This window comes from Ammospiza caudacuta, chromosome 27, assembly GCF_027887145.1.
Source record: "Ammospiza caudacuta isolate bAmmCau1 chromosome 27, bAmmCau1.pri, whole genome shotgun sequence".
NCBI lineage: Eukaryota > Metazoa > Chordata > Aves > Passeriformes > Passerellidae > Ammospiza > Ammospiza caudacuta.
The window spans coordinates 5,567,273-5,595,057 of record NC_080619.1 but is presented as its reverse complement, the minus strand read 5'-3'; the positions used below and the strand labels follow the sequence as shown (position 1 = coordinate 5,595,057).

Below are 27,785 nucleotides of genomic sequence, written 5' to 3'. Positions count from 1 at the left end.
ATTTGGGTAAAACACACTCACTTTGAGCAATTTGCAGGCTTGGAACATTTATTTTTCCACCCAAACAGGATTCCTATCCTGCTCACAGCTGCCTGGTGAGCCCTTTGACATATTTTTATTCTTCAGAGTCCACAGTGGAGAAAATAATCCCCAAAATTAACTTTATCACCAAACACTGCTCACAGATGAAGGCAGACTGAGCTTCCCAAACAGGAATTAAATCTGGAATTGCAGCAGATTAAACTGCCTCACTGCAAAGGGACTCCCTATGTGTTTGATTTTGTCTGAACAGCTCAGCTCTGCACAATTTGGGTAAAACACACTCACTCTGAGCAATCTGCAGGTTTCAACCTCTTAATCCACTCAGGGGTTTCTAGGACTCCTCACTTTCCCACTGCTGCTCTAATTAGATTAGGGTCAGGACTCTCCTGAAATCCCTGCATGCTCTGAGGTGAGCCAGCTTAGACCTTCAGCTTTCTAAAATTACCAGCAGCAATTTGTGCCAGCAAACCCCTCCCACCATCCCAGTTCAATCCCAGTTCATTCCCAGTTCAGCCCTGCTCCCGCGGGCTGGGCAGGGGCACGGACACCACGGCTCTGCTGCCAGCTCAGAGCTGCCCATGGGCACAAGGGCAGCTCCCCAGGGATAAATCAGAATGTGGGCATGGCAGTGCCAGGCCTGGGCATGGGCTGGGCACGGAGTTAAAGCTGCTTAGGCCAGGAGAGAGCTGCAAAGTGCCTGCCCTGCCTGTGAGCCAGCAGGAAGAGCTGAATTCCTGCAGGATGATCCTGCTGGGGCCAGACAGCAGCCCCATGTCACACTGGCAGTGCCAGCTGCTCCAGGAGGGCAGCACAGACACCTGTGCCAGGGAAATTGGGGCTGGGGGTGGCTGCCAGGCTCAGGGAGGGAAAGCAGCTCTCCAACAGCAGTGGGAATGCAGGGAAAAGGGACGGGATGTTGTCGTAAACATGTTTTATGAAAAATCCTTTCCTTGGGATTTTTCCTCCTGAGAAGCTGAGAGGCCTCAGGAACAAAATGCAAACATTGATTATCTGCTGCTGTGGGATGCAACAGGTGCATCTGGGATTGGTCTCATGTGGTTGTTTCTAATTAATGGCCAATCACAGTCAGCTGGCTCAGACTCTCTGTCTGAGCCACAAACCTTTGTTATCATTCTTCCCTATTCTATTCTTAGCCAGCCTTCTGATGAAATCCTTTCTTCTATTGTTTCACTACAGTTTTAATATCATATGTATGATAAAATAATAAATCAAACCTTCTGAAACATGGAGTGAGATCCTCATCTCTTCCCTCATCCTCAGACCCCTGTGAACACCGTCACAGGATGTCACTCTGGGGACACATCCACAGCTGGAGCCAGCAGGGAGCACGGATTCATTTCCCAGGGAATTCTGCTTTTTGCTGCTTTGGCTCATTGCTGTGTGTGTGTGAAGGTCCAGCCAGGATTCATTTCCCAGGGAATTCTGCTTTTTGCTGCTTTGGCTCATTGCTGTGTGTGTGTGAAGGTCCAGCCACCTCCAGAGGCGTCACCACTGCAGGTGCAGCAGTGCCAGGACATGGACTGGTCACCATGCTGGGGCTGTCCCATCCCTGGCAGTGCCCAGTGCCAGGCTGGGCAGGGTTTGGAGCACCCTGGGACAGTGGGAGGTGTCCCTGCCCATGGCAGGTGGAACCAGACAATCCCTAAGGTCCCTTCCAACCCAAACCATCCCAGGATTCTGTGACCTGCCCATCCTGCCATGCTCTCTGAACATGCAGGACAATGTCCCCACTGCAGGTGGGACACAACAGGATGGTCACTGCTGACCCCAGACACATCAGAGCACCACCCTCCTGGTCCACCCCTGATTTTTAGGGATAACAAAAGCTGCTCTTCTCCTCTTTCACATCCTCCTCCTCTTTATTGTGCCTAAGTGCAGCTTTCACTCCACACCCAGGGGACCCTGAGGCTGGCTGAGAGTGGCCAGAGCAGGGACAGCACTTCAGAGCAGTGCCCAAACACACCAGCCTTTGTCCTGCACACAGTGCCACCCATTTACAGGAGATCCCTGCACAAAACCCATCCAAGCTTCTCTTTCAAAGGCTGCACTGTCAATGCACAGTAATTAATTAGCACAGTATGCTAACAGTGAATTGCAGCTCTCCAAACCATCACTTATGAGCTTTAAACATTTATCAACTCCTGATTTCCCCTTGGTTCCACCACATCCTGAACAATTCCCTGCTCTCCAGCAGGTTGGGATGACCAGGGACAGCAGGACACAACAGGCACAGACATTTCCAGGACACAGTGGGATCGGGTGGGAAATGCCCACAGGATCGGGTGGGAAATGCCCACAGGATCGGGTGGGAAATGCCCATGGAACCAGGTGGGAAATGCCCATGGGATCGGGTGGGAAATGCCCATGGAACCAGGTTGGAAATGCCCATGGGATCGGGTGGGAAATGCCCATGGAACCAGGTTGGAAATGCCCATGGGATCGGGTGGGAAATGCCCATGGAACCAGGTGGGAAATGCCCATGGAACCAGGTTGGAAATGCCCATGGGATCAGGTGGGAAATGCCCATGGAACCAGGTTGGAAATGCCAATGGAACCAGGTGGGAAATGCCCATGGGATCGGGTGGGAAATGCCAATGGAACCAGGTTGGAAATGCCAATGGAACCAGGTGGGAAATGCCAATGGGATTGGATGGGAAATGTCCATGGAACCAGATGGGAAATGCCCATGGGATCGGGTGGGAAATGCCCATGGGATCAGGTGGGAAATGCCCATGGGATCGGGTGGGAAATGCCCATGGAACCAGGTGGGAAATGCCCACAGGATCAGGTGGGAAATGCCAATGGGATCGGGTGGGAAATGCCCACAGGATCGGGTGGGAAATGCCCATGGGATCAGGTGGGAAATGCCAATGGAACCAGGTTGGAAATGCCCATGGAACCAGGTGGGAAATGCCCATGGGGATCAGATGGGAAATGCCCATGGAACCAGGTGGGAAATGCCCAAGGGATCATGTGAGAAATGCCAATGGAACCAGGTTGGAAATGCCAATGGAACCAGGTGGGAAATGCCAATGGGATTGGATGGGAAATGCCAATGGGATTGGATGGGAAATGTCCATGGAACCAGATGGGAAATGCCCATGGGATCGGGTGGGAAATGCCCATGGAACCAGGTGGGAAATGCCCATGGGGATCAGATGGGAAATGCCCATGGAACCAGGTGGGAAATGCCCAAGGGATCATGTGAGAAATGCCAATGGAACCAGGTTGGAAATGCCAATGGAACCAGGTGGGAAATGCCCAAGGGATCATGTGAGAAATGCCAATGGAACCAGGTTGGAAATGCCAATGGAACCAGGTGGGAAATGCCAATGGGATCGGGTGGGAAATGCCAATGGGATTGGGTGGGAAATGCCCAATGGAATCTGGTGGGAAATGCCAATGGAACCAGGTGGGAAATGCCCACAGGATCAGGTGGAAAATGCCCATGGAACCAGGTGGGAAATGCCCATGGGATCGGGTGGGAAATGCCCATGGGATCGGGTGGGAAATGCCCATGGAACCAGGTGGGAAATGCCCACAGGATCAGGTGGGAAATGCCCATGGAACCAGGTGGGAAATGCCAAGGGGATTAGGTGGGAAATGCCCATGGGATCGGGTGGGAAATGCCCATGGGACCAGGTGGGAAATGCCCATGGGGATCAGATGGGAAATGCCAATGGGATTGGGTGGGAAATGCCAATGGAACCAGGTGGGAAATGCCCTTCCAAGTGAAGCAGTGAAAATTAAAGAGTCATCCCTTCTCCCTGCTCCTTTCATTGCAGAAGTGAGCCAGCAGCATTTCCCTGGGTCACACTCCCCTCCCCACACACTTCACTGTCACTGAGTGTTGACAGAACCAGCTTCTTGCAGTGTAAGAAATGTTGTTGTTGTTAATAATTCAAACTTCTCCTGCCTCTGCTTTCCCCATTTCCAGCCCAACACCTGAGCTCAAAGCACTGAAACTCAGCTCTGCTTCCAGAGCCCAAAATGAGGGACAATCACCCCACACTCCCCTCCTGCTTCCTACAGGGCAGAATCATCCACAGAGACCTTAAAGGATTTTCAAACCCTAAAATCCCACCAAGTCTGATCTATTTGGTGTTTGCCACCCTGCCAGGAGCTGAACATGTGGCTCCTGTTGACAAGGGACAGGGCAAATTCCACTTGAGTGGAACTGGAACAGAGGGATTCACTTTTATTTTCAACTGAAGCCCTCAGAGAAGCAGAATCCTGTTCTCCACATCAGCCCATCCCCACCAGGAGCATTTATGAGAGGATCCCTCACTCCTCCATTCACCAAACAGACAACCAAGCAAATCAACCCAGCATTGAAAACCCCACAACTGAATTTTCTCAGGAATGGGGGAAAGCTCTTGGAATTTCCTGGATTTTTTCCCACTTTCCCAAAACCCTTTCCCCATTTTTCTTGCCTCTTCCAACCCTTTCCCTCCATCATTCCCACCTTTTACCATCCTCTCCCATTTCCCTAAAGCTTTTCCCACATTCCCTGGATCTTTTCCCACTTTTTCCACATCCCCTCCCAACTTCCTTAAATTTTCTCCTGCTTTCCCTCCATCCTCCAGGATTTAGCTTGGATCTTTTCTCACCTTTTCCCAAAATCCCTTCCCACCTTCCCTCCATCCTCCAGATTTTTCCATCCATCCTTTCCCACATTCCCTGGATCCTTTCCAATCTTTTCCCAAAATCCTTTCCCACCTTCCCTCCATCCTCCAGATTTTTCCCTCCATCCTTTCCCACCTTCCCTGGACCTTTTCCCACTTTCCCAAAACCTTTCCTGTTTTTCCCACATCCTCTTCCAACTTCCCTAAATTTCCTCCTGCTTTCCCTCCATCCTCCAGGATTTACCCTGAATCTTTTCCCACCTTTTCCCAAAATCCTTTCCAACCTTCCCTCCATCCTCCAGATTTTTCCCTCCATCCTTTCCCACATTCCCTGGATCTTTTCCCACTTTCCCAAAACCCTTTCCTGTTTTTCCCACATCCTCTTCCAACCAACTTCCTTAAATTTCCTCCTGCTTTCCCTCCACCCTCCAGGATTTACCCTGAATCCTTTCCCACCTTTTCCCAAAATCCCTTCCCACTTTTCCTCCATCCTCCAGGATTTACCCTGAATCCTTTCCCACCTTTTCCCAAAATCCCTTCCCACTTTCCCTTCATCCTCCAGATTTTTCCATCCATCCTTTCCCACATTCCCTGGATCCTTTCCAATCTTTTCCCAAAATCCTTTCCCACTTTTCCTCCATCCTCCAGGATTTACCCTGAATCTTTTCCCACCCTTTCCCAAAATCCTTTTCCTCCATCCTCCAGGATTTACCCTGGATCCTTTCCCACCTTTTCCCAAAATCCTTTCCCACCTTCCCTCCATCCTCCAGATTTTTCCCTCCATCCTTTCCCACCTTCCCTGGATCTTTTCACCCTTTCCCCCCCACCACTCCCCAGGGGTTTAATTTGGGAATTTTCCCTCCCATCAGGACAAGAGAAGGACCCAGAATTCCCAGATTTAGCCCAAACTGCTGACACAGACCTTTGACCTGCCTCTGTTTGGCTCTGGCTTTGGGAGTGACCTGATCCAAACTCATGATTTGGGAGCAGAGCAGCAAAATCCTGGATGGAAATACCAACCCACCGGTGTCCAGGGAGGACTCACCGAAGCAGCAGCTCTTTGGGCAGTTTCTTGTTGATTGCAGCTTCATCGTTGTTTGAGAACATCTGCAAACACAAAAAAAAAAAAAAAAGGCAAAATTTAGCCCCAAATCAAGGCAACAAACCCTGATTTACCTCAGGGAAAAAGTGGTTGGTTCATGAGGATGTTTCCAGATATCCCAGGAAATTCCTAGCTGATAAACTTTGTGCTGCAGCTTTCCAGTTTCTGCATCACAGAAAATCAAAATATTTTAGAGCACGGTGCGAGGATGGTCTGTAAATTGAGAGATGAAATAGAAACTGAGATTTGCAGCTGCTGCAGGGAAGTAAATGATAATCAGGATGTGCTTGTGAGCTGGCACTGACTGGAGAGGCTCCCTCAGCACACATCAAAACTGGGAGGTTTCACAGACCAAACATCTGGCCAAGGAGAGGCAGAAAGATCCAGAAGCCCAAATATTCACCAAACAGAGCTGGAAGGTGCAGCAGGGTTGGTTTCTGTGATGGAAAAGGTGCCCCAGAATGTTCTCCCAGCCCTCAGGAGCTCTGGGACAAACAGGGCTGATTTTTAAACCACCAAGAATGGATTAAAGGGAGTTGAGATGTTTGGTGCTGCACAGGGAGGAGGGATAATGCTGGGAAAGCTCAGTGCTGTGCCAAGCAATGAGGGCAGAGCTGGGTCTGGGATCCCCCCAAATCCAGGGACAACACCTGGTGCACCAAGGAGTCCCAAGGCAAACAGGGAGAAAAGGCTCACATGAAAAATAGAAATAAAAACAGCTCTAAGATTTGGTATGGTCTTGCCAGATTTAGTATTGTCTTGCCATGGGGAAAATCCAGCACCTCCCAAATATCCTGTCCCTGAGCATGGATCCATGATATCCCAAATATCCTGTACCTGAGCATGGATCCAATCCCATAATATCCCAAATGTCCTGTACCTGAGCATGGATCAAATCCCATCCCAAATATCCTGTATCTGAGCATGGATCCATGATATCCCAAATATCCTGTACCTGAGCATGGATCCAATCCCATAATATCCCAAATGTCCTGTACCTGAGCATGAATCCATGATATCCCAAATATCCTGTATCTGAGCGTGGATCCATGATATCCCAAATATCCTGTCCCTGAGCATGGATCAAATCCCATCCCAAATATCCTGTCCCTGAGCATGGATCCATGATATCCCAAATATCCTGTCCCTGAGCATGGATCCAATCCCATAATATCCCAAATATCCTGTCCCTGAGCATGGATCCAATCCCATAATATCCCAAATATCCTGTCCCTGAGCATGGATCCAACCCCATAATATCCCAAATATCCTGTACCTGAGAAAGGATCCATCACACCCCAAATATCCTGTACCTGAGCATGGATCCAACCCCACCACATCCCAAATATCCTGTCCTTGAGTATGAATCCATCTCATCCCAAATATCCTGTACCTGAGCATGGATCCAACCCCATAATATCCCAAATATCCTGTCCCTCAGCATGGATCCAACCCCATCCCAAATATCCTGTCCCTGAGCAAGGATCCAGTCCCATCCCAAATGTCCTGTACCTGAGCATGGATCCAATCCTAAATATCCTGTACCTGAGCATGGATCCAATCCTAAATATCCTGTATCTGAGCATGGATCCAACCCCATCACTCCCCAAATGTCCTGTACCTGAGCATGGATCCAATCCCATCTCAAATATCCTGTACCTGAGCATGGATCCATGATATCCCAAATATCCTGTACTTGAGCATGGATCCATCAAAATCCAAATATCCTGTCCCTGAGCATGGATCCAATCCCAAATATCCTGTACCTGAGCATGGATCCAACCTCATAATATCCCAAATATCCTGTACCTGAGCATGGATCCATGATATCCCAAATGTCCTGTCCCTGAGCATGGATCCAATCCAATCACACCCCAAATATCCTGTCCCTCAGCATGGATCCAACCCCATAATATCCCAAATATCCTGTACCTGAGCATGGATCCAATCCCAAATATCCCAAATGTCCTGTACCTAAGCATGGATCCATCAAACCCCAAATATCCTGTCCCTGAGCATGGATCCAATCCCAAATATCCTGTACCTGAGCATGGATCAAATCCCATCCCAAATATCCTGTCCCTGAGCATGGATCCATGATATCCCAAATATCCTGTCCCTGAGCATGGATCCATCACATCCCAAATGTCCTGTATCTGAGCATGGATCCATGGATCCATGATATCCCAAATGTCCTGTACCTGAGCATGGATCCAATCCCATAATATCCCAAATATCCTGTACCTGAGCATGGATCCAATCACACCCCAAATATCCTGTCCCTGAGCATGGATCCATGATATCCCAAATATCCTGTACCTGAGCATGGATCCATCAAACCCCAAATATTCTGTATCTGAGCATGGATCCATGATATCCCAAATATCCTGTATCTGAGCATGAATCCAACCTCATAATATCCCAAATATCCTGTCCCTGAGCATGGATCCATCAAAATCCAAATATCCTGTACCTGAGCATGGATCCAATCCCATCCCAAATATTCTGTCCCTGAGCATGAATCCATGCTATCCCAAATATCCTGTACCTGAGCATGGATCCATCAAACCCCAAATATTCTGTATCTGAGCATGGATCCATGATATCCCAAATATCCTGTATCTGAGCATGGATCCAACCCCATCCCAAATATCCTGTACCTCAGCATGGATCCATCAAACCCCAAATATCCTGTATCTGAGCATGGATCCAATCCCAAATATCCTGTACCTGAGCATGGATCCATGATATCCCAAATATCCTGTCCCTGAGCATGAATCCAATCCCACCACAACTTAACATGAAATCCAGAGAGAAAATCCAATGTGCTGCCACTGAATGTCCCTTTGAATGCTCCGTTTGCTGATGGAAATCTGGGGATTGAGGAACACCAAGGATTTCAGAGTCACAGGCTGTGCTCCCAAATCCCAGTTTCCTTCTGAATTATCCCAGACACCAGAGCAGGGTGCTGAGGTGGCAACTCTCAAACTCCCACCCCAAAATGACCCCCCAGACCCTTTAATCACTTCCCAGCAGGAATATCACAAATCCTGAGCAGAAAGCAGCCCCTGGCAGCTCTCAGCCCAATTAGCTGCTAATTAAACTGAGCTTTTGCCATTCCCAGCTCTCCCAGGGCTGTCCCCTCCCATCTCCAGGTGACTCTGGGTGGGGACAGACATTCCCAAGGCTGGGAGAGCAGCACCCGCACATTTGGGACAGCACCAGCTAATTAAAGTGATTAATTGATTGATTAGGAGATGGAGGAAATGATGGAGGAGGAATACAGAGGAATGATTTATGGGGAAAAAAGAGATGTGATTCCTTTTCCCACAGTTCCAGACCCAAAGCCTTTTCCCAGACCTTGAATCAGGAGAATTCAATCAAATTCTCCGATCCAAAAAAAAAAAAGGATCAGAGAAATTAAAGGAGCAATCAGAGAGCAAGAACAGACCTCCAGAAAGGAACCAGAACAATCAGACCAAATTAAATAAAAGAACCAGGAGCAATCAGAATTCCAGAAAGGAACCAGAACAATGAGACCAAATCAAACAAAGGAACCAGGAGCAATCAGAATTCCAGAAAGGAACCAGAACAATCAGACCAAATTAAATAAAAGAACCAGGAGCAATCAGAATTCCAGAAAGGAATGAGAACAGCACAAGGGCAGGGAGGGTTAAACCAGAGATTCAGAAGCAGCCAGGAACCTCCTGTGCCTATCAAAGCCCTCAGCCCCAGCACAAATCCCATCCCCAGAGCTTTCTGCAGGAGTTTGCCTTTCCCAGCACTGCCCAGACCTTGAATCAGGACTCTCCTCCCAAAAAAAGGATCAGAGAAGTTAAAGGAGCAATCAGAGAGCAAGAAGAGACTTCCAGAAGGGAACCAGAACAATCAGACCAAATCAAACAAAGGAACCAGGAGCAGTCAGACCTCCAGAAAGGAACCAGAACAATCAGACCAAATTAAATAAAAAAACCAGGAGCAATCAGAATTCCAGAAAGGAACCAGAACAATCAGACCAAATTAAATAAAAGAACCAGGAGCAATCAGAATTCCAGAAAGGAACCAGAACAGCACAAGGGCAGGGAGGGTTAAACCAGAGATGCAGAAGCAGCCAGGAACCTCCTGTGCCTATCAAAGCCCTCAGCAGGAAAATCTCACCTCAGCTTCAGCACAAATCCCATCCCCAGAACTTTCTGCAGGACTTTGCCTTTCCCAGCACTGCCCAGACCTTGAATCAGGACTCTCCTCCCCAAAAAAAAAAGGATCAGAAAAATTAAAGGAGCAATCAGACCTCCAGAAAGGAACCAGAACAATGAGACCAAATCAAACAAAGGAACCAGGAGCAATCAGAATTCCAGAAAGGAACCAGAACAATCAGACCAAATCAAACAAAGGAACCAGGAGCAATCAGAATTCCAGAAAGGAACCAGAACAATCAGACCTCCAGAAAGGGACCAGAACAATCAGACCAAATCAAATAAAGGAACCAGGAACAATCAGAACTCCAGTAAGGAACCAGAACAATCAGACCAAATAAAATAAAAGAACCAGGAGCAATCAGACCTCCAGAAAGGAACCAGAACAGCACAAGGGCAGGGAGGGTTAAACCAGAGATTCAGAAGCAGCCAGGAACCTCCTGTGCCTATCAAAGCCCTCAGCAGGAAAATCTTACCTCAGCTTCAGCACAAATCCCATCCCCAGAGCTTTCTGCAGGACTTTGCCTTTCCCAGCACTGCCCAGACCTTAAATCAGGACTCTCCTCCCCAAAAAAAAGGATCAGAAAAATTAAAAGAGCAATCAGACTTCCAGAAAGGAACCAGAACAATCAGACCAAATCAAATAAAGGAACCAGGAACAATCAGAATTCCAGAAAGGAACCAGAACAGCACAAGGGCAGGGAGGGTTAAACCAGAGATGCAGAAGCAGCCAGGAACCTCCTGTGCCTATCAAAGCCCTCAGCCCCAGCACAAATCCCATCCCCAGAGCTTTCTGCAGGAGTTTCCCTTTGACCAGCACTAATCTAAAGGAATGTTTGTTTTTTGGCTCACTAAAAATAGTCCTTGGACTTAAACCCTGATGGGCCCCAGGCAGGATGGGCTCCAGGGGAGAACCTCAGCATGGAATTCCCATCCCTGGAACTCTGGATGCATCTCCAGACCTGTTTTCTCCAGAATTCCTTCAAAGCCTGAGTGAAAAAAGCAGAAATCAGGCTGGAATTGGGATTTTGCTAAGTCATGGCAGCACGTACAGCTAAATATACCACGGCCATGGGGACCTTCTGGCAAGTCCATACAAAAATAAAGCTCTGAAAAAATGTCAGTGGCTATTCTAGACTGCCGGGCTTTCAAAATGCTTCAAGGGATAAAAACGAAATGCTTAAAATTTTCTTCTTCTAACATCTCTTTGGTGTTGTCCAAAAGAAGAAATGATCGAAATGACATTAAAAAAATCACATTTTTCTTGTGTGTAAATTTACAGTTCTGTTCCAAACACAGAATCCTCCACCAAGGAGCAGCAGTGTGAAGCCACAGGGGATTTTGGGAAGAAATTCCTCCCTGTGAGGGTGGGGAGAGGCTGGGATGGAATTCCCAGAGCAGCTGGGGCTGTCCCTGGAGCTCTGGCAGTGTCCAAGGCCAGGCTGGAAGGGTTTGGAGCCCCCTGGGACAGTGGGAGGGGATTTAAGGTCCAACCCAAACCCAAACCAGGCTGAAATTCTATGGAATTAAGGAAATTTATGAAAACAGATGGGGCAAAAGCGACCACAAGGCAGAGCTCGCACTCAGCACAACTTGAAACTGTTCATTTCCTTTAAAAACTCCTCCTGATGCCCACTCTGACCCCAAACACCTGAAAGCACAAAATTCAAAGCTCAGTGGAGAAAAAGGGATGAAGATAATTCAGAGCTTTAGGGAATTAGTGGCTGCAGGGTTACAGGAGGCACCTGGGTCAGCAAGAGACAGAATTATCCACCTGGATGTTCAGGGAAAAGAACCAGAATTATCCACCTGGATGTTCAGGGAAAAGAACCAGAATTATCCACTCTGATGTTCACTCCAAGGAAAAAGAACCAGAATTATCCACCTTGATATCCAGGGAAAAGAACCAGAATTATCCACCTGGATGTTCATTCCAGGGAAAAGAACCAGAATTATCCACCTGGATGTTCATTCCAGGGAAAAGAACCAGAATTATCCACCTTGATATTCAGGGAAAAGAACCAGAATTATCCACCTGGATGTTCAGGGAAAAGAACCAGAATTATCCACCTTGATATTCAGGGAAAAGAACCAGAATTATCCACCCTGATATTCAGGGGAAAAGAACCAGAATTATCCACCTGGATGTTCACTCCAGGAAAAAGAACCAGAATTATCCACCTTGATATTCAGGGAAAAGAACCAGAATTATCCACCTGGATATTCAGGGGAAAAGAACCAGAATTATCCACCTTGATATTCAGGGAAAAGAACCAGAATTATCCACCTGGATGTTCACTCCAGGAAAAAGAACCAGAATTATCCACCTGGATGTTCATTCCAGGGAAAAGAACCAGAATTATCCACCTTGATATTCAGGGAAAAGAACCAGAATTATCCACCTGGATATTCAGGGGAAAAGAACCAGAATTATCCACCCTGATATTCAGGGAAAAGAACCAGAATTATCCACCTGGATGTTCAGGGGAAAAGAACCAGAATTATCCACCTGGATGTTCAGGGAAAAGAACCAGAATTATCCACCTGGATGTTCAGGGGAAAAGAACCAGAATTATCCACCTGGATGTTCAGGGAAAAGAACCAGAATTATCCACCTGGATGTTCAGGGGAAAAGAACCAGAATTATCCACCCTGATATTCAGGGAAAAAAACCAGAATTATCCACCCAGATGTGGAACCTCTGGAGAGCCTGGGAAGCACCAACACAGCACCAAGGGCACCACAGAGAGGGGAAGGACACCAAGGGACAAGGTGACACCCATTTCTATACAAAACCCACCAAGAGGAAATAAAAGCAAAAAATATTCCCCAAAACACAAGCAATAAAATGCTGTCATGTCTCAAAGCTAATGCCAAGGAATCAATGCAGAATTTAAAACCAATATTAGTAAATATTTTGATTTTTAACGGCTCTAACTTGTTTATTTTGGGGATAGAAACTGTGTGAGGTGACAAATTTGTGGGTGATGATGAGGATGAAGCTGCTGTGGGGCCTGGAGCTCGCTGCCCTCATGGGCCCCTCTAATTCAGGATATTCCAGGGTTCTGGGAGCTCTGATCCACCAGGAAATGCTGGCCAGACCCTCCACAACTGCACACAAGCACAGGGAATGAAGCAATTCAAACCCAGGCAGAAAACAGGCTGCAATTATTAATTATTAGAGAGCAAATAATGTGCTCTGGAAATGAGTTTTAGGTTGGGACAGGTGGGGGATCGAGCACTGATGGCAGAAATGAAGCATTACATCCACAGCCTGAATATTTTGGATTTACAGCCCACCCAGTCTGGATCAAGACACTTTGGAGATGAAACTTCCAAGCTCCAAAAGTCTTCTCTGTTCTGAAAGCTCTGGGTGAAATTTTGGAGTTTAAACTCCAAACCAGCTTTCTGTTGTGAAAGCTCTGGGTGAATTTTTGGAGTTTAAACTCCAAAAGTCTTTTCTGTTCTGAAACTCTGGGTGAATTTTCAGAGTTTAAACTCCAAAAGTCTTTTCTGTTCTGAAAGCTCTGGGTGAATTTTTGGAGTTTAAACTCCATAAGTCTTTTCTGTTCTAAAAGCTCTGGGTGAATTTTCAGAGTTTAAACTCCAAAAGTCTTTTCTGTTCTGAAAGCTCTGGGTGAATTTTTGGAGTTTAAACTCCATAAGTCTTTTCTGTTCTAAAAGCTCTGGGTGAATTTTCAGAGTTTAAACTCCAAAAGTCTTTTCTGTTCTAAAAGCTCTGGGTGAATTTTCAGAGTTTAAACTCCATAAGTCTTTTCTGTTCTGAAAGCTCTGGGTGAATTTTTGGAGTTTAAACTCTGCCTCTGAGATGCACTGGGAGGTTTCTCCAGCTGTAAGGCTGCTGGCTGCCAGCCCAAATTCCAGGATTTTCTGGTAGAATTTGTACCAATTTTATCTGTCATGCTCCACGTGGAGATGAACAATCCCAGCACAGTCACTGACACGAGGCAAGAGTCACAGCAAAGCTCACCCAGTGAAAACAGCTGAGCAGGAAGCACAAAACAACAGGAAAAATGTGGAATTCGCTTCAGAAAAGCTCAGTGAAGCTTTGAGACAACTCCTTACAAACGTGTTCAACATGGACTGACACCTTGCCTCGAGTTCTGCTCATCTGGGGAGAAAATTCAAACAACAGAGACATGAGAGACATCAGCTCCATTCCCAGGACAAGAGCTTCACTGAGCTTTTCTGAAGCGAATTCCACATTTTTCCTGTTGTTTTGTGCTTCCTGCTCAGCTGTTTTCACTGGGTGAGCTTTGCTGTGACTCTTGCCTCGTGTCAGTGACTGTGCTGGGATTGTTCATCTCCACGTGGAGCATGACAGATAAAATTGGTACAAATTCTACCAGAAAATCCTGGGATTTGGGCTGGCAGCCAGCAGCCTTACAGCTGGAGAAACCTCCCAGTGCATCTCGGAGGCAGAGTTTAAACTCCAAAAATTCACACAGAGCTTTCAGAACAGAAAAGACTTTTGGAGTTTAAACTCCAAAAATTCACACAGAGCTTTCAGAACAGAAAAGACTTATGGAGTTTAAAATCCAAAAATTCACACAGAGCTTTTAGAACAGAAAGCTGGTTTGGAGTTTAAACTCCAAAAATTCACCCAGAGCTTTCAGAACAGAATGCTGGTTTGGAGTTTAAACTCCAAAAATTCACACAGAGCTTTTAGAACAGAAAAGACTTTTGGAGTTTAAAATCCAAAAATTCACCCAGAGCTTTTAGAACAGAAAGCTGGTTTGGAGTTTAAAATCCAAAAATTCACACAGAGCTTTCAGAACAAAAAAGACTTATGGAGTTTAAAATCCAAAAATTCACCCAGAGCTTTCAGAACAGAAAGCTGGTTTGGAGTTTAAACTCCAAAAATTCACCCAGAGCTTTTAGAACAGAAAAGACTTTTGGAGTTTAAAATACAAAAATTCACCCAGAGCTTCCAGAACAGAAAACTGGTTTGGAGTTTAAACTCCAAAAATTCACACAGAGCTCTCAGAACAGAAAAGACTTATGGAGTTTAAAATCCAAAAATTCAACCTGAGCTTTCAGAACAGAAAAGACTTTTGGAGTTTAAACTCCAAAAATTCACCCAGAGCTTTTAGAACAGAAAGCTGGTTTGGAGTTTAAACTCCAATAATTCACCCAGAGCTTTCAGAACAGAAAAGACTTTTGGAGTTTAAACTCCAAAAATTCACCCAGAGCTTTCAGAACAGAAAAGACTTTTGGAGCTTGGAAGTTTCATCTCCAAAGTGTCTTGATCCAGACTGGGTGGGCTGTAAATCCAAAATATTCAGGCTGTGGATGTAATGCTTCATTTCTGCCATCAGTGCTCGATCCCCCACCTGCCCCAACCTAAAAAACTGAGCTGCCTTCCTGGAGGCAAAGCAAATATTGCACTGCAGAGATAAGTCCCAATGAAGTGACACAGAAATGCAAGGGCTCCATGCAAAGAATGAAGTTGTTTACATCCAACAAGCAGCTCTGAGCAGGGAATTTTCCCTCCAGCCTGTACTTACACAGGGAATTTCATTTAAAAACCCATCCAGTTTAATCTGCACGAAGTCTCCAAGGGAATGGCTGGCTGCTGGGTGAGGCCAGGCTGTCAGAGTGGCTGTGGGGATGCTCTGAAAGGAGCAGGAGCAGGAGCAGGAGCAGGAGCAGGAGCAGGAGCAGGAGCAGGATGGGAATGTGGGTGCTGCCCTCCTGCCCCTCTGGCTCCCAACCAGAGCTCTGTCAGGCCAAATCCTGACTAAGCAGGACAAACAGAAATAGAGGCCAGCCCAAAGGGCTTATTACAGGCTTAATATTCCTAAAAATAGCTGGACAGGCAGGGGGCTGGATGGGCTGCTTGCTTGGGAAAGCTGAAATTGCTGCTGGGATGGAGGAGCTGCCTGAGCCCAGGCTGCATTTGGGATACATTAAATAAAGAGCATTTTTTGAGGTGTTTTGAAGCAGCAATGATCCAGATTAAACCCTACAGGAATGGGGCCCAGGATGAAGCTTTTCCTGCTGCACACCCCTCAGGGAAATCCCTCAGGGCTGGATGGGCAAAGGGACAAGGTTGTGCTGCTGCCTCCAGAAGGGAAAACTCCACAGGCACAGGTGAGACACCAAAACCCCAACCCAAAATATGCTGGGATTCTGTAAAAGCACCTTGCCAGGGCCAACACTGTCACACAACCCATTCACACAGCTCCTGGCAGAGAGAGCAAGAAGAAGTGAATTTGGGGCAAAAACAGCAATAAAACTTTGGGACAGCAGCGCTGTCTCTGGGGTCACACAGGCTGAGGCCAAAACCCATTTTCCTGGTGGCCTGGGCCAAGCCCCAACTGATTTTTGCTTCCAAATCTCCCCAAATCCCTGTTCCCTCTGCTCAGGCCACAGCAGCAGCACAGTGAGGGTGTGAAACACAACTCCCACGTGTCCATATCCCACTGAAAGGGTTCCCCTCCAGAACCTGCTGCCAGGTACATTCAGCCTCTTTTATTCACCTGTTTTGTTCTCCTCCCCCAGTCCTGGCTGCCAGACAGTTCTCCCAAAAACAGCCCTGACCCCTCGCTGTGCCCAGCTGAAACCCCAATTTCAATCCCAATTCCAGCCCCAATCCCAGCCTGAGTTACCCGAGGGTCACCGGCGGCATCCGAGCGGCTCCTCCTGGGTGGCCCTGGCAGGACCTGGAGCAGCTCAGGGAGCAGCAGCAGCTCTCACTTAATCAGCTTTAATTCAGCTTTAATTCAGCTTTAATTCAGCTCTAATTCAGCTTTAATTCAGCTTTAATTCAGATTTAATTCCTCACCAGCTGAATGAGGAAACCCCTCCCCAACACCAGACACAGCCAGGGAGAGGTTGGGCAGCACCAACCCCGTCCCTGCTGCCACAGGTGACACCTGAGGTGGCCTAGAACAGATTTCTGATAGAAAACGATGCTGGTTTCTCACACACACCTGCCAAAGTTTTAAATTCCCAAGGTTTTAAAATCCCAATCCCAATTCCAGCCCCAATCCCAGCCTGAGTTACCCGAGGGTCACCGGCGGCATCCGAGCGGCTCCTCCGGGCGGCCCTGGCAGGACCTGGAGCAGCTCAGGGAGCAGCAGCAGCTCTCACTTTAATTCAGCTTTAATTCAGCTCTAATTCAGCTTTAATTCAGCTTTAATTCCTCACCAGCTGAATGAGGAAACCCCTCCCCAACACCAGACACAGGCAGGGAGAGGTTGGGCAGCACCAACCCCGTCCCTGCTGCCACAGGTGACACCTGAGGTGGCCCAGAACAGATTTCTGATAGAAAACGATGCTGGTTTCTCACACACACCTGCCAAAGTTTTAAATTCCCAAGGTTTTAAAATCCCAATCCCAATCCCAATCCCAATCCCAGCCTGAGTTACCCGAGGGTCACCGGCGGCATCCGAGCGGCTCCTCCCGGGCGGCCCTGGCAGGACCTGGAGCAGCTCAGGAGCAGCAGCAGCTCTCACTTTAATTCAGCTTTAATTCAGCTCTAATTCAGCTTTAATTCAGCTCTAATTCAGCTTTAATTCAGCTTTAATTCAGCTCTAATTCAGCTTTAATTCCTCACCAGCTGAATGAGAAAACCCCTCCCCAACACCAGACACAGCCAGGGAGAGGTTGGGCAGCACCAACCCCGTCCCTGCTGCCCAGGCTGCTCCAAGCCCACAGGTGACACCTGAGGTGGCCCAGAACTGATTTCTGATAGAAAAAGATTTTTTCATGGTGCTGGTTTCTCACACACACCTGCCAAGGTTTTAAATTCACAGCTCTGCCCACAAGAACAACATCCAGACCCAAAAAGGAAGAGTATAAATAAGACAAAAACTTCCTGACTTTCTCAGGACGGTCCCTGGCCATTAAACACCCACTACCAGCATTTATTTTTATTTTTTTAGGAGCTCATTTTAGCAGGGCAACAATTTACTACAAATACACTTAGAATGGATTAAAAAAATAAAAATCAAATCCAAAAACTGAGACATGATTCAGAATTTTCAGCCTAAACCCAAGACTCACCCAGCTCTCTGAGGCTCAGCACAATTCAAATAAGCTGCTTTGATAAATTATAGTTCTGCCCCTCCTCAACACCTGCAATTCTGTTATTATTGCTGGTAATATTGTCATTATTACTATGATTATTATTGGTAATAAGGTGTTTTTTTCACTGCTGCCTTTGTATCCTGCTATTATGTAAGAAGATGCTGGGATCATTGGCATAAATATTGGGAAATAAAGGGAATTATGGTGAATTAAATAAAAAAAATCCACCAGAGCTGAGGTGTGAAGGGTAGTTTGTCCCAAAGGAGAACTGTGGATGCCCAAACCCCAATAAAGGGGTGCTGGCTCCTCCTCAGGGCTGAGCACATCCAGGTTTCACCCCAATCAGGGAGGATCAAACCCTGCCAGGCCTGACTTTCCCAATGCTGTGACTCAAAGGAAGCTCCCAGGCAGCGAAAACAGTAATTAGTGCAGTGTGCCAGACCCCAATTAGTGCTGGTGTCCCAAAGAAATGGGATGGGCCAGCCCTCAGTCCCTTTCCTGCACAGCCCCTGTCCCCAGGGCCACCTGGGACCCCCAAAATGTCCCTTGGAGGAGCTGCTGTGAAGTCACCCTGGGCTGTTTAACCCTAGAATCAGGCAGGAAATCCTCACTGGGGTCAGACACGAAATCCTGGCATGGTTTGGGTTGGGGGGAGCTTAAAGGTCACCCAGTGTCACCCATGGCATGGCAGGGACACCTCCCAGAGTGCCAGGCCCCAATTAGTGCTGGTGTCCCAAAGAAATGGGATGTGCCAGCCCTGAGTCCCTCTCCTGCACAGCCCCTGTCCCCAGGGCCACCTGGGACACCCAAAATGTCCCCTGTAGGAGCTGCTGTGAAGTCACCCTGGGCTGTTCATGCCAGGAAATCCTCACTGGGGTCAGACACGAAATCCTGGCATGGTTTGGGTTGGGGGGAGCTTAAAGGTCACCCAGTGTCACCTCTGCCATGGCAGGGACACCTCCCAGTGTGCCAGGCCCCAATTAATGATGGTGTCCCAAAGAAATGGGATGGGCCAGCCCTGAGTCCCTCTCCTGCACAGCCCCTGTCCCCAGGGCCACCTGGGACCCCCAAAATGTCCCCTGTAGGAGCTGCTGTGAAGTCACCCTGGGCTGTTCATGCCAGGAAATCCTCACTGGGGTCAGACACGAAATCCTGGCATGGTTTGGGTTGGGGGGAGCTTAAAGGTCACCCAGTGTCACCTCTGCCATGGCAGGGACACCTCCCAGTGTGCCAGGCCCCAATTAGTGCTGGTGTCCCAAAGAAATGGGATGGGCCAGCCCTGAGTCCCTCTCCTGCACAGCCCCTGTCCCCAGGGCCACCTGGGACCCCCAAAATGTCCCTTGGAGGAGCTGCTGTGAAGTCACCCTGGGCTGTTTAACCCTAGAATCAGGCAGGAAATCCTCACTGGGGTCAGACACGAAATCCTGGCATGGTTTGGGTTGGGGGGAGCTTAAAGGTCACCCAGTGCCACCCCTGCCATGGCAGGGACACCTCCCAGTGTGCCAGGCCCCAATTAGTGCTGGTGTCCCAAAGAAATGGGATGTGCCAGCCCTGAGTCCCTCTCCTGCACAGCCCCTGTCCCCAGGGCCACCTGGGATCCCCAAAATGTCCCCTGGAGGAGCTGCTGTGAAGTCACCCTGGGCTGTTCATGCCAGGAAATCCTCACTGGGGTCAGACACGAAATCCTGGCATGGTTTGGGTTGGGGGGAGCTTAAAGGTCACCCAGTGCCACCCCTGCCATGGCAGGGACACCTCCCAGTGTGCCAGGCCCCAATTAATGATGGTGTCCCAAAGAAATGGGATGGGCCAGCCCTGAGTCCCTCTCCTGCACAGCCCCTGTCCCCAGGGCCACCTGGGACACCCAAAATGTCCCTTGGAGGAGCTGCTGTGAAGTCACCCTGGGCTGTTTAACCCTAGAATCAGGCAGGAAATCCTCACTGGGGTCAGACACGAAATCCTGGCATGGTTTGGGTTGGGGGGAGCTTAAAGGTCACCCAGTGCCACCCCTGCCATGGCAGGGACACCTCCCAGTGTGCCAGGCCCCAATTAGTGCTGGTGTCCCAAAGAAATGGGATGTGCCAGCCCTGAGTCCCTCTCCTGCACAGCCCCTGTCCCCAGGGCCACCTGGGATCCCCAAAATGTCCCCTGGAGGAGCTGCTGTGAAGTCACCCTGGGCTGTTCATGCCAGGAAATCCTCACTGGGGTCAGACACGAAATCCTGGCATGGTTTGGGTTGGGGGGAGCTTAAAGGTCACCCAGTGCCACCCCTGCCATGGCAGGGACACCTCCCAGTGTGCCAGGCCCCAATTAGTGCTGGTGTCCCAAAGAAATGGGATGGGCCAGCCCTGAGTCCCTCTCCTGCCATGCACAGGCACAGCCCCTGTCCCCAGGGCCACCTGGGATCCCCAAAATGTCCCCTGGAGGAGCTGCTGTGAAGTCACCCTGGGCTGTTCATGCCAGGAAATCCTCACTGGGGTCAGACATGAAATCCTGGCATGGTTTGGGTTGGGGGAACTTTGAAGGTCACCCAGTGCCACCCCTGCCATGGCAGGGACACCTCCCACTGTCCCCTGTCCACTGCCAGGGGCAGCCACAGCTGCTCTGGGAACCTGTGCCAGGGAGGAATTTCCTCCCAATATCCAAATCTCTCCTTTTTTTAGTTTAAAACCCTCTCATTTTTCCTTACCGTGGAAAAAGTCCTGTACCCCTGGTGGGGGTGGAGCTGGATGAGTTTTAAGGCCCTTCCAACCCAAAATGTGCTGGGATTCTGTAAAATCACTTTGGCCAACATTCCCATTGTCACCCGACCCTGCCAGAGGGAGGAGGAAGTGAATCCTATTTGGGGCAAAAATAGCAATAAAAATAAAAATAATATTGGGACACCAGAGCTGGGTGATCCAACCCATTCACACAACTCCTGGCAGAGGGAGAAGGAAGAAGTGAATCTTATTTGGGGCAAAAATAGGAATAAAAATTTGGGACACCAGAGCTGTCTCTGGGGTCACACAGGCTGAGGTTAAAAGCCATTTTCTTGCTGGACCCTCCCCAGTCTCCCTGGCCCTTTTGCACAACCAATTTTTGCTCCAAATCTCCCCAAATCTCTCTTCCCTCTACAGCAGCAGCACATGGGGGTGTGAAACACAACTTGTGGTTACATCTCTCCCCATCTCATTGTTCCAAGCACCACTTTGAAGCAAATAAATGAACAGTTTGTTATTTATTATTCACCTGCCCAAATGAAGCCCTGGTTTAAAAGTGTTATGTGTGATGTGGCACGACAGCAAAATTCAAAATAAAAGAGGGTGGAGGAGTGAACAGGAATAAGGAAAATCCATCAGCTTGGACATCTCCCTTTCCCAAATTTTTATTTTTTACAGTTTTTCTCATTATCTATGAGCCATGTTGTTAGATAGCATCAAAAAATAAACCTGTTTCAGCTGTGCAAGCTCAGGTGCTCCCTGGGTTATGTCAGCAGGAGTTTCTCTTCCCATATAAATCAGATTCCACGGTGTTACATCAGTTTTTGCAAGGAGAGTCAGAGCAAAGTTCTGCCCTGTTTGTGTCCCTCTGTTTGCACAACCTCCATTCCTTGGAACAGCAAAGCCAGGAGCACAAGGAGCAGCCCAGGAAAACCCCAAGAGGATCAGCCCTAAAAGAGCCAAACCCCCCTGAAAATACAACAACAGAGGCAGGAATGCAGCAGATTCCAAAATGGGATTAGGGGCAGTGAGATTGTTCAATTGCTGAACACAGGATTCATTATTAGAAGGCAACTCGATTTTGGAGCATTTGGAGTTTCTTATTTAGCATCCAGCTCAGCTCATTTCACATTTTTAGAGTCAAACAAGACCTGGGAAGCCCAGAGGTTCAGAAAGGTCAGGATTCCCTCACCCTGAGGACTGAATCCAGCACAGAAATGCCATTTCTCAGGCTGAAGGTGCTCCCAAAGCTCACCACAGACTCTCACTCCTCAGAGACATCCCTGGAGTCGCCAAAATTTCATTTTTACCAGGACAAAGTGCTCCATGGACAGCCCAGGAGCAGCTCCTGCTCACTGCAGGCTTTGCAGCTCCCAGAGGAAGCTGGAGAGGATGGAGCTTTTTGTGTTTTGAGGATGTGGAGGAGACTGCACGGATGGTTCACAGCCAGAGGAAGAAAAAAAATAAATCTGGAATTATTTAATCCCGACAAGGATTAAATAAATAAACCCAGGAGAGCTCCAGGTGACATCCCAGGGCATGGGAAGATGGAGAAGAGAATTTGGGTTTGGTGGATGAGTCCTCCAGAGCACCAGGAGATGTTTCCTCTCCTCTCTGCTGTTATTTGGCTGCTCTTCATCAGGCAGGAAGCTGAGAAATCCCAAATAAAAGAAGGATTGGGATTTGCTGGGGCATGTTCCACATGAAACCAAGAGCACAGAGAATGAGGAGTCAATCTGGGTCATGTTTTCCCTTTTTGTTTGCTTTGTAACTGCTGATTTTCTCTGTGGTGGCCACACCTCCTATAAAAGGGACTAATCCAAATCTGCTCCATGGCATTCCCAGGAAAAAGAGAATTCCACTCTGCCTGGGATCAGAAACCCACATGCAAATCCAATTTAAGGAGCTTTGCCCATATTTTATTCCTACAGTAAGGAATTATTATTATTATTATTATTATTAGTAGTAGTAGTAGTAGTAGTAGTAGTAGTAGTAGTAGTAGTTCATTATTATATTATTATTATATTAGTTTATTTTATTATTATTATTTTATTATTATTACTATTACTACTATTATTACTATTATCATTATTATTATATTATAATTGTTACTAATATTATTATAATTATTAGGATAGTATTATTACAATATAATAAAATATTATTAAACATTTTATCGTTGTTACTATCATTACTATTATTATATTATAATTATTATTGATATTATTATAATTATTAGGATAATATTATTACAATATAATAAAATGTTATTAATCATTTTATTGTTGTTAATATCATTACTATTATTATATTATAATTATTATTGATATTATTATAATCATTATGATAATATTATTATAATATAATAAATAACTATTATTACCACTATTACTATTATCATTATGTTATAATAATTAATAATATTATTAAAATTATTTTGATGTTATTACAATATAATAAAATTTTCTTATTAATCTATTATTATTACTATCATTATATTATAGTTATAATTATATTATAGTTATATTATAGTTATTATTAATATTATTATAATAATTAATGTATTATTATTATTATTATTGTTATTATTATTATTATTATTATTATTATTATTATTATTATTATTATTATTATTATTATTATTATTATTATTGTTATTATTATTATTATTACTAACCCCCCTCACCAGTGGATTTGTGAATTCCCCAACAACAACGGCTCAGGAATTTGTTGCCGTGGCCCCACAAAAGACAATAAATGAAGTGCAAACCCAGCCCAGCCTCCCCCTCTGCAACTCACCCGTTATTTCAAGCCTGAGACAGACACAATATTTTAGTCACAGCCCCAAATTTGGTTATTTTTACCCCAAAATAACATTGCAAACTCTTGATTCCCCTTGCTCAGCCAGGGGAACTGGCAGGACCCAAAGGTGAGGAGGAAGAGGAGAATTCAACACCCACTGCCTCCATGACCTTACAGTATTTATTCCAAATTTCTGCCCATTTTCCCCCTGTCCCATGAAATGTGAACTCTCCACAACCATCACTAACTGGTTTCTAGGAAGCACACAGGAATTTCCAGCCATTCTGCCCCTCTGGAAAATAAATCTAAGTGTGAACACGCATTTTGGAAACTCTTCTGACCAACTTAACCTCAGTGGAAAATGACAGATTTTAAGGGAAAACAGCTCTAAAACTTTCCAGGTTATGCAGGTGAGTGGGTCAGAGGTAATCCATGCTGGGGAAATGAAGGATTTATAATTATGGAGTGGTTTGGGATGGAAGGAACCTTCAAATTCATCCAGTGCCACCTCTGCCATGGCAGGGACATTTCCCACTGTCCCACATTGTCCCTCTCCAAACCCTTCCAGAACACAGCAACCAAAACAGCCAAGAAACAGGAGGACGTTTAAAGGCACTTCTTGCAGCCCAAAATAATCCTTTCTATACCACACCAACTCTTCCTGTATAAATATAGGTTTTAAAAAAATTAATTTTAGGCCTCAAAGGCTCCTCGAGCGTTTTGCTGCTTTTTCAACTTGTCTGGGTTTTTTTTTTTTTACTATGAGAAGAAAATAACATTCCACAGCGAAGAAATAAACCCCACCCAAAAGAGGCCAAACAAAGCCTTTCCCCACTCTTTTTCCCCAATGGATTGGGTTCATCGTGTCCTGGTGCAACCCTGATGAAAACCCTCCCAAAATTGGAATGAACTCCAGCACTGCGAGGCTGAGGAAGCAAAGGATGTTGATTGTTGATTCCCTAGGAGACATTTCCCCCCAAAATGTGTCACCAACCTGATTTTACTCTGTATTCAGCCACGCTGCAGCAGTGCAAAATAATAAAATAAAGCTCTCAGGGGGTTAAAAAAAAAATAAATAAAAAAAAAAATCAGTGCAGGCAAGAAGAGCCCAGAAGAGTAAATACAATAAGTGTGGATAATGCAGGGCGCACGTGCAGGCTCCTCTGTGGAGCTCCCAGGGTGAGCCCGGTGCTTTCAGTGCCACAGAAACACCAAAATTACATTTTATTACACATTATATTATAGATATTATTACAGTATTACATTTAAATCACCTGAGCCCACCCCAAACTCGCAGCTCCCACACGGATCTGATGGAGGAGGAAGAAAACAACCCCACGTGCAGGGTGGGACCACCAACATTCCCTGCTCCTTTCTCACCTCCAGGGCTGAGAATCCTCCTAAGAACCTCTCCAGTTCATCACTAACCAGAATTTTCCCTGCTCCTTTCTCACCTCCAGGGCTGAGAATGCCCCCAGAGCCTCTCCAGTTCACATTAACCAGAATTTTCCCTGCTCCTTTCTCACCTCCAGGGCTGAGAATCCTCCTCAGAACCTCTCCAGCTCACCCTAACCAGAATTTTCCCTGCTCCTTTCTCACCTCAAGGGCTGAGGAATCCCCCCAGAGCCTCTCCACTTCACATTAACCAGAATTTTCCCTGCTCCTTTCTCACCTCCAGGGCTGAGGAATCTCCCCAGAGCCTCTCCAGCTCACCCTAACCAGAATTTTCCCTGCTCCTTTCTCACCTCCAGGCCTGAGATTTCCCCCAGAGCCTCTCCAGTTCATCACTAACCAGAATTTTCCCTGCTCCTTTCATCACCTCCAGGCCTGAGAATCCTCCTCAGAACCTCTCCAGTTCACATTAACCAGAATTTTCCCTGCTCCTTTCTCACCTCCAGGGCTGAGGAATCTCCCCAGAGCCTCTCCAGCTCACCCTAACCAGAATTTTCCCTGCCCTGCCATCCTACTGCCACGTTTTTACCATTCCAGGCTCTTTTTTTGTCCCCTAGAGGGGCCGGGCAGTGCGGAGAAGCAGCGAGCAGGGATTTCCATCATCCTCCTCTGGCAGCGATGGGAAGTCAATCCCCGCCGCTGCCCTTCCTCCCTACGCCCTCCTCCTCCTCCCACGGGAAGACAGCTGGGACAACAATGCGGCTGGAATGGCCCTGGCTCCACACTCCGCTTTGTGCCACGGCTTTTGAATAGATCTCATTGTTTACCCTCCTCTCCTTCCGTCCTCTCCATCCCCCACCTCCCCGTAAGCAAATTTTTTATTTTTCCCCCCAGCTAAAAATAAAAAAAAATAAAATAAAATAAAATAAAATTTTAAAAAAGCGGCGCTGGGGGCTCCTTTTTTTTTTCCCTCCCCCAAAGGTTCTGTGGTGTTTTCCAGGCGCGTTTTCCCCACAGCTCCTGCTCAACTTGGCCGGCAGCGCTCGAACCCGCAGCAACACGTTGGCAGCAGCTGTGACCCCCAAAAATCCCACAGGGATTTTGTAACAGACGGGGGGACCCCCAGAATGGGGTGGAGGAGAAGTTTCACCCCCCAAACTCGCACCCACCTGTTCTCCCCAGCCCCATTCAGAGCAGGGAATCAGATGGGGGAACCCCCTCCCCAAAATGGATGGAAGGGGAGGAGGTTTCACACTGAGCCCCCCCAAATCGGGGAGGCCAGGTCTGAGCTCCCCAACCTCCTTTATACCCACAGACCCTCCCCAGCCGCATTCACACTGAGCCCCCCAAAAACTGGGCAGGGAGGAGTTTAACACCAGCACCCCCAAACCTGAGGTTCACAGCCCTGAGCATCTCTGTGTCCCCAAATTCACCCCCAGCCCCATTTACAGAACCCCGGGGGGGGGGGGTTCACATCCATCAACAGAATATCCCCCTGAAAGTGGGGGGGGGTGCAGGGGAAAAATGTCACATCAATGACCCCCCCCAAACCCGGGGGACACAATCCTGAGCCCCTCATCTCGACCCCACCGACCCCCAGCCCCTTTCAAAGACTCTCCCGCGGGAGTTCACATCCGTCAGCAGAAAACCCCCCCGAAAATGGGGGGTGCAGGGGAGAAATGTCACATCAATGACCCCCCAAACTCGGGGGACACAGCTCTCGACCACCTCCCCATCCCAGCCCCATTTACAGGGAGTTTATATCCGTCAACAGAACATCCCTCAAAAATGGGGGGTGCAGGGGAGAAATGTCACCAACCAACCCCCAAATCCGGGGGGCACAGCCCTGAGCCCCTCATCCCGAGCCTCCCACCCCAGTCCCATTTACAGGGAGTTTATATCCGTCAATAGAACACCCGCCCCCCAAAAATGGGGGGTGCAAGGGAGAAATGTCACCAACCAACCCCCAAACCGAGAGGGTACAGCCCTGAGCCCCCCATCCCAGACCCATTCACAGGGAGTTCGCATCCGTCAGCAGAAAATCCCCCCAAAAATGGGGAGGTGGAGAGGAGAAATGTCACACCAAAGGCACCCCAAACCCGGGGGGCACAGCTCTGAGCCCCCCGGGCCGCCCTCAATCTCCACCCCCCATCCCAGCCCCATTCCCCCCGTGCCCCCCCAGGCCCGCGCTGTCCCCAGAGCCCTCAGGGGGGGTCGCTGACAGCGCGGCCCGGCTCCCCCCGCTCCTCCTCGGCCGGGCCAGGCCGGGCCTCTCCCCGCGGGACCGGCCGGGGCCTCACCTCAAAGCGGCTCTTAGTGACCCCGTTCATCTCCCTGCGCATGGCGGGGCCGGCGCGGGGGCGGCGGGGGGCGCGGGGCCCGGGGCGATCGCGGGTGCCGGAGCCGCGGCCTCCGCCCGGCGCCGCCGCCGCGTCCGCTCAACTTCGACCCAAAACAAAAACACTGCGCACCTGCCAGCAACGGCAGCGCTGATTGGACAGCGCGGCCGTGAGGGGGGAGGACGGGAACGGGAGAGGAAGGGAAGGGAAGGGAAGGGAAGGGAAGGGAAGGGAAGGGAAGGGAAGGGAAGGGAAGGGAAGGGAAGGGAAGGGAAGGGAAGGGAAAAGGGAGAAGGGCGCACAGCGGGGAATGAAGGCTTTGGGAGAGGAGGGGTTGAAGCAGGAGAAAAGGGGGCTGCGGAAAAGAGGGGGACGGGAGCGGGGCTGGCAAAGGGAGAGGGTCCCGGAGTGGGGGGGACGGGATCGGGGGGAGGGAAAGGGAGAGAAGGGAGGGAAGGGAGAGGGGCGAACAGCGGGGTGGGGAATGGGGGGTTTGGGAGAGGAGAGGGGAA

The 27,785-nt window shown here is 48.1% G+C and overlaps 1 protein-coding gene across 1 annotated transcript in view; it reads right to left on the bottom strand.

Annotated features, from left to right (window-relative positions):
* Positions 1–27,372, bottom strand: part of FBXL20 (F-box and leucine rich repeat protein 20) — a 45,261-nt gene extending 17,889 nt beyond the window's left edge. The window contains exons 1-2 of the mRNA XM_058820480.1: positions 27,235–27,372; positions 5,734–5,795 (exon numbers count right to left, since the gene is read on the bottom strand). Coding sequence (XP_058676463.1) covers positions 5,734–5,795; positions 27,235–27,276 — 104 coding nt within the window. The 5' untranslated portion in view covers positions 27,277–27,372. The remainder of the gene's footprint in view (positions 1–5,733; positions 5,796–27,234) is intronic.
* Between the last annotated feature and the right edge of the window lie 413 nt (positions 27,373–27,785).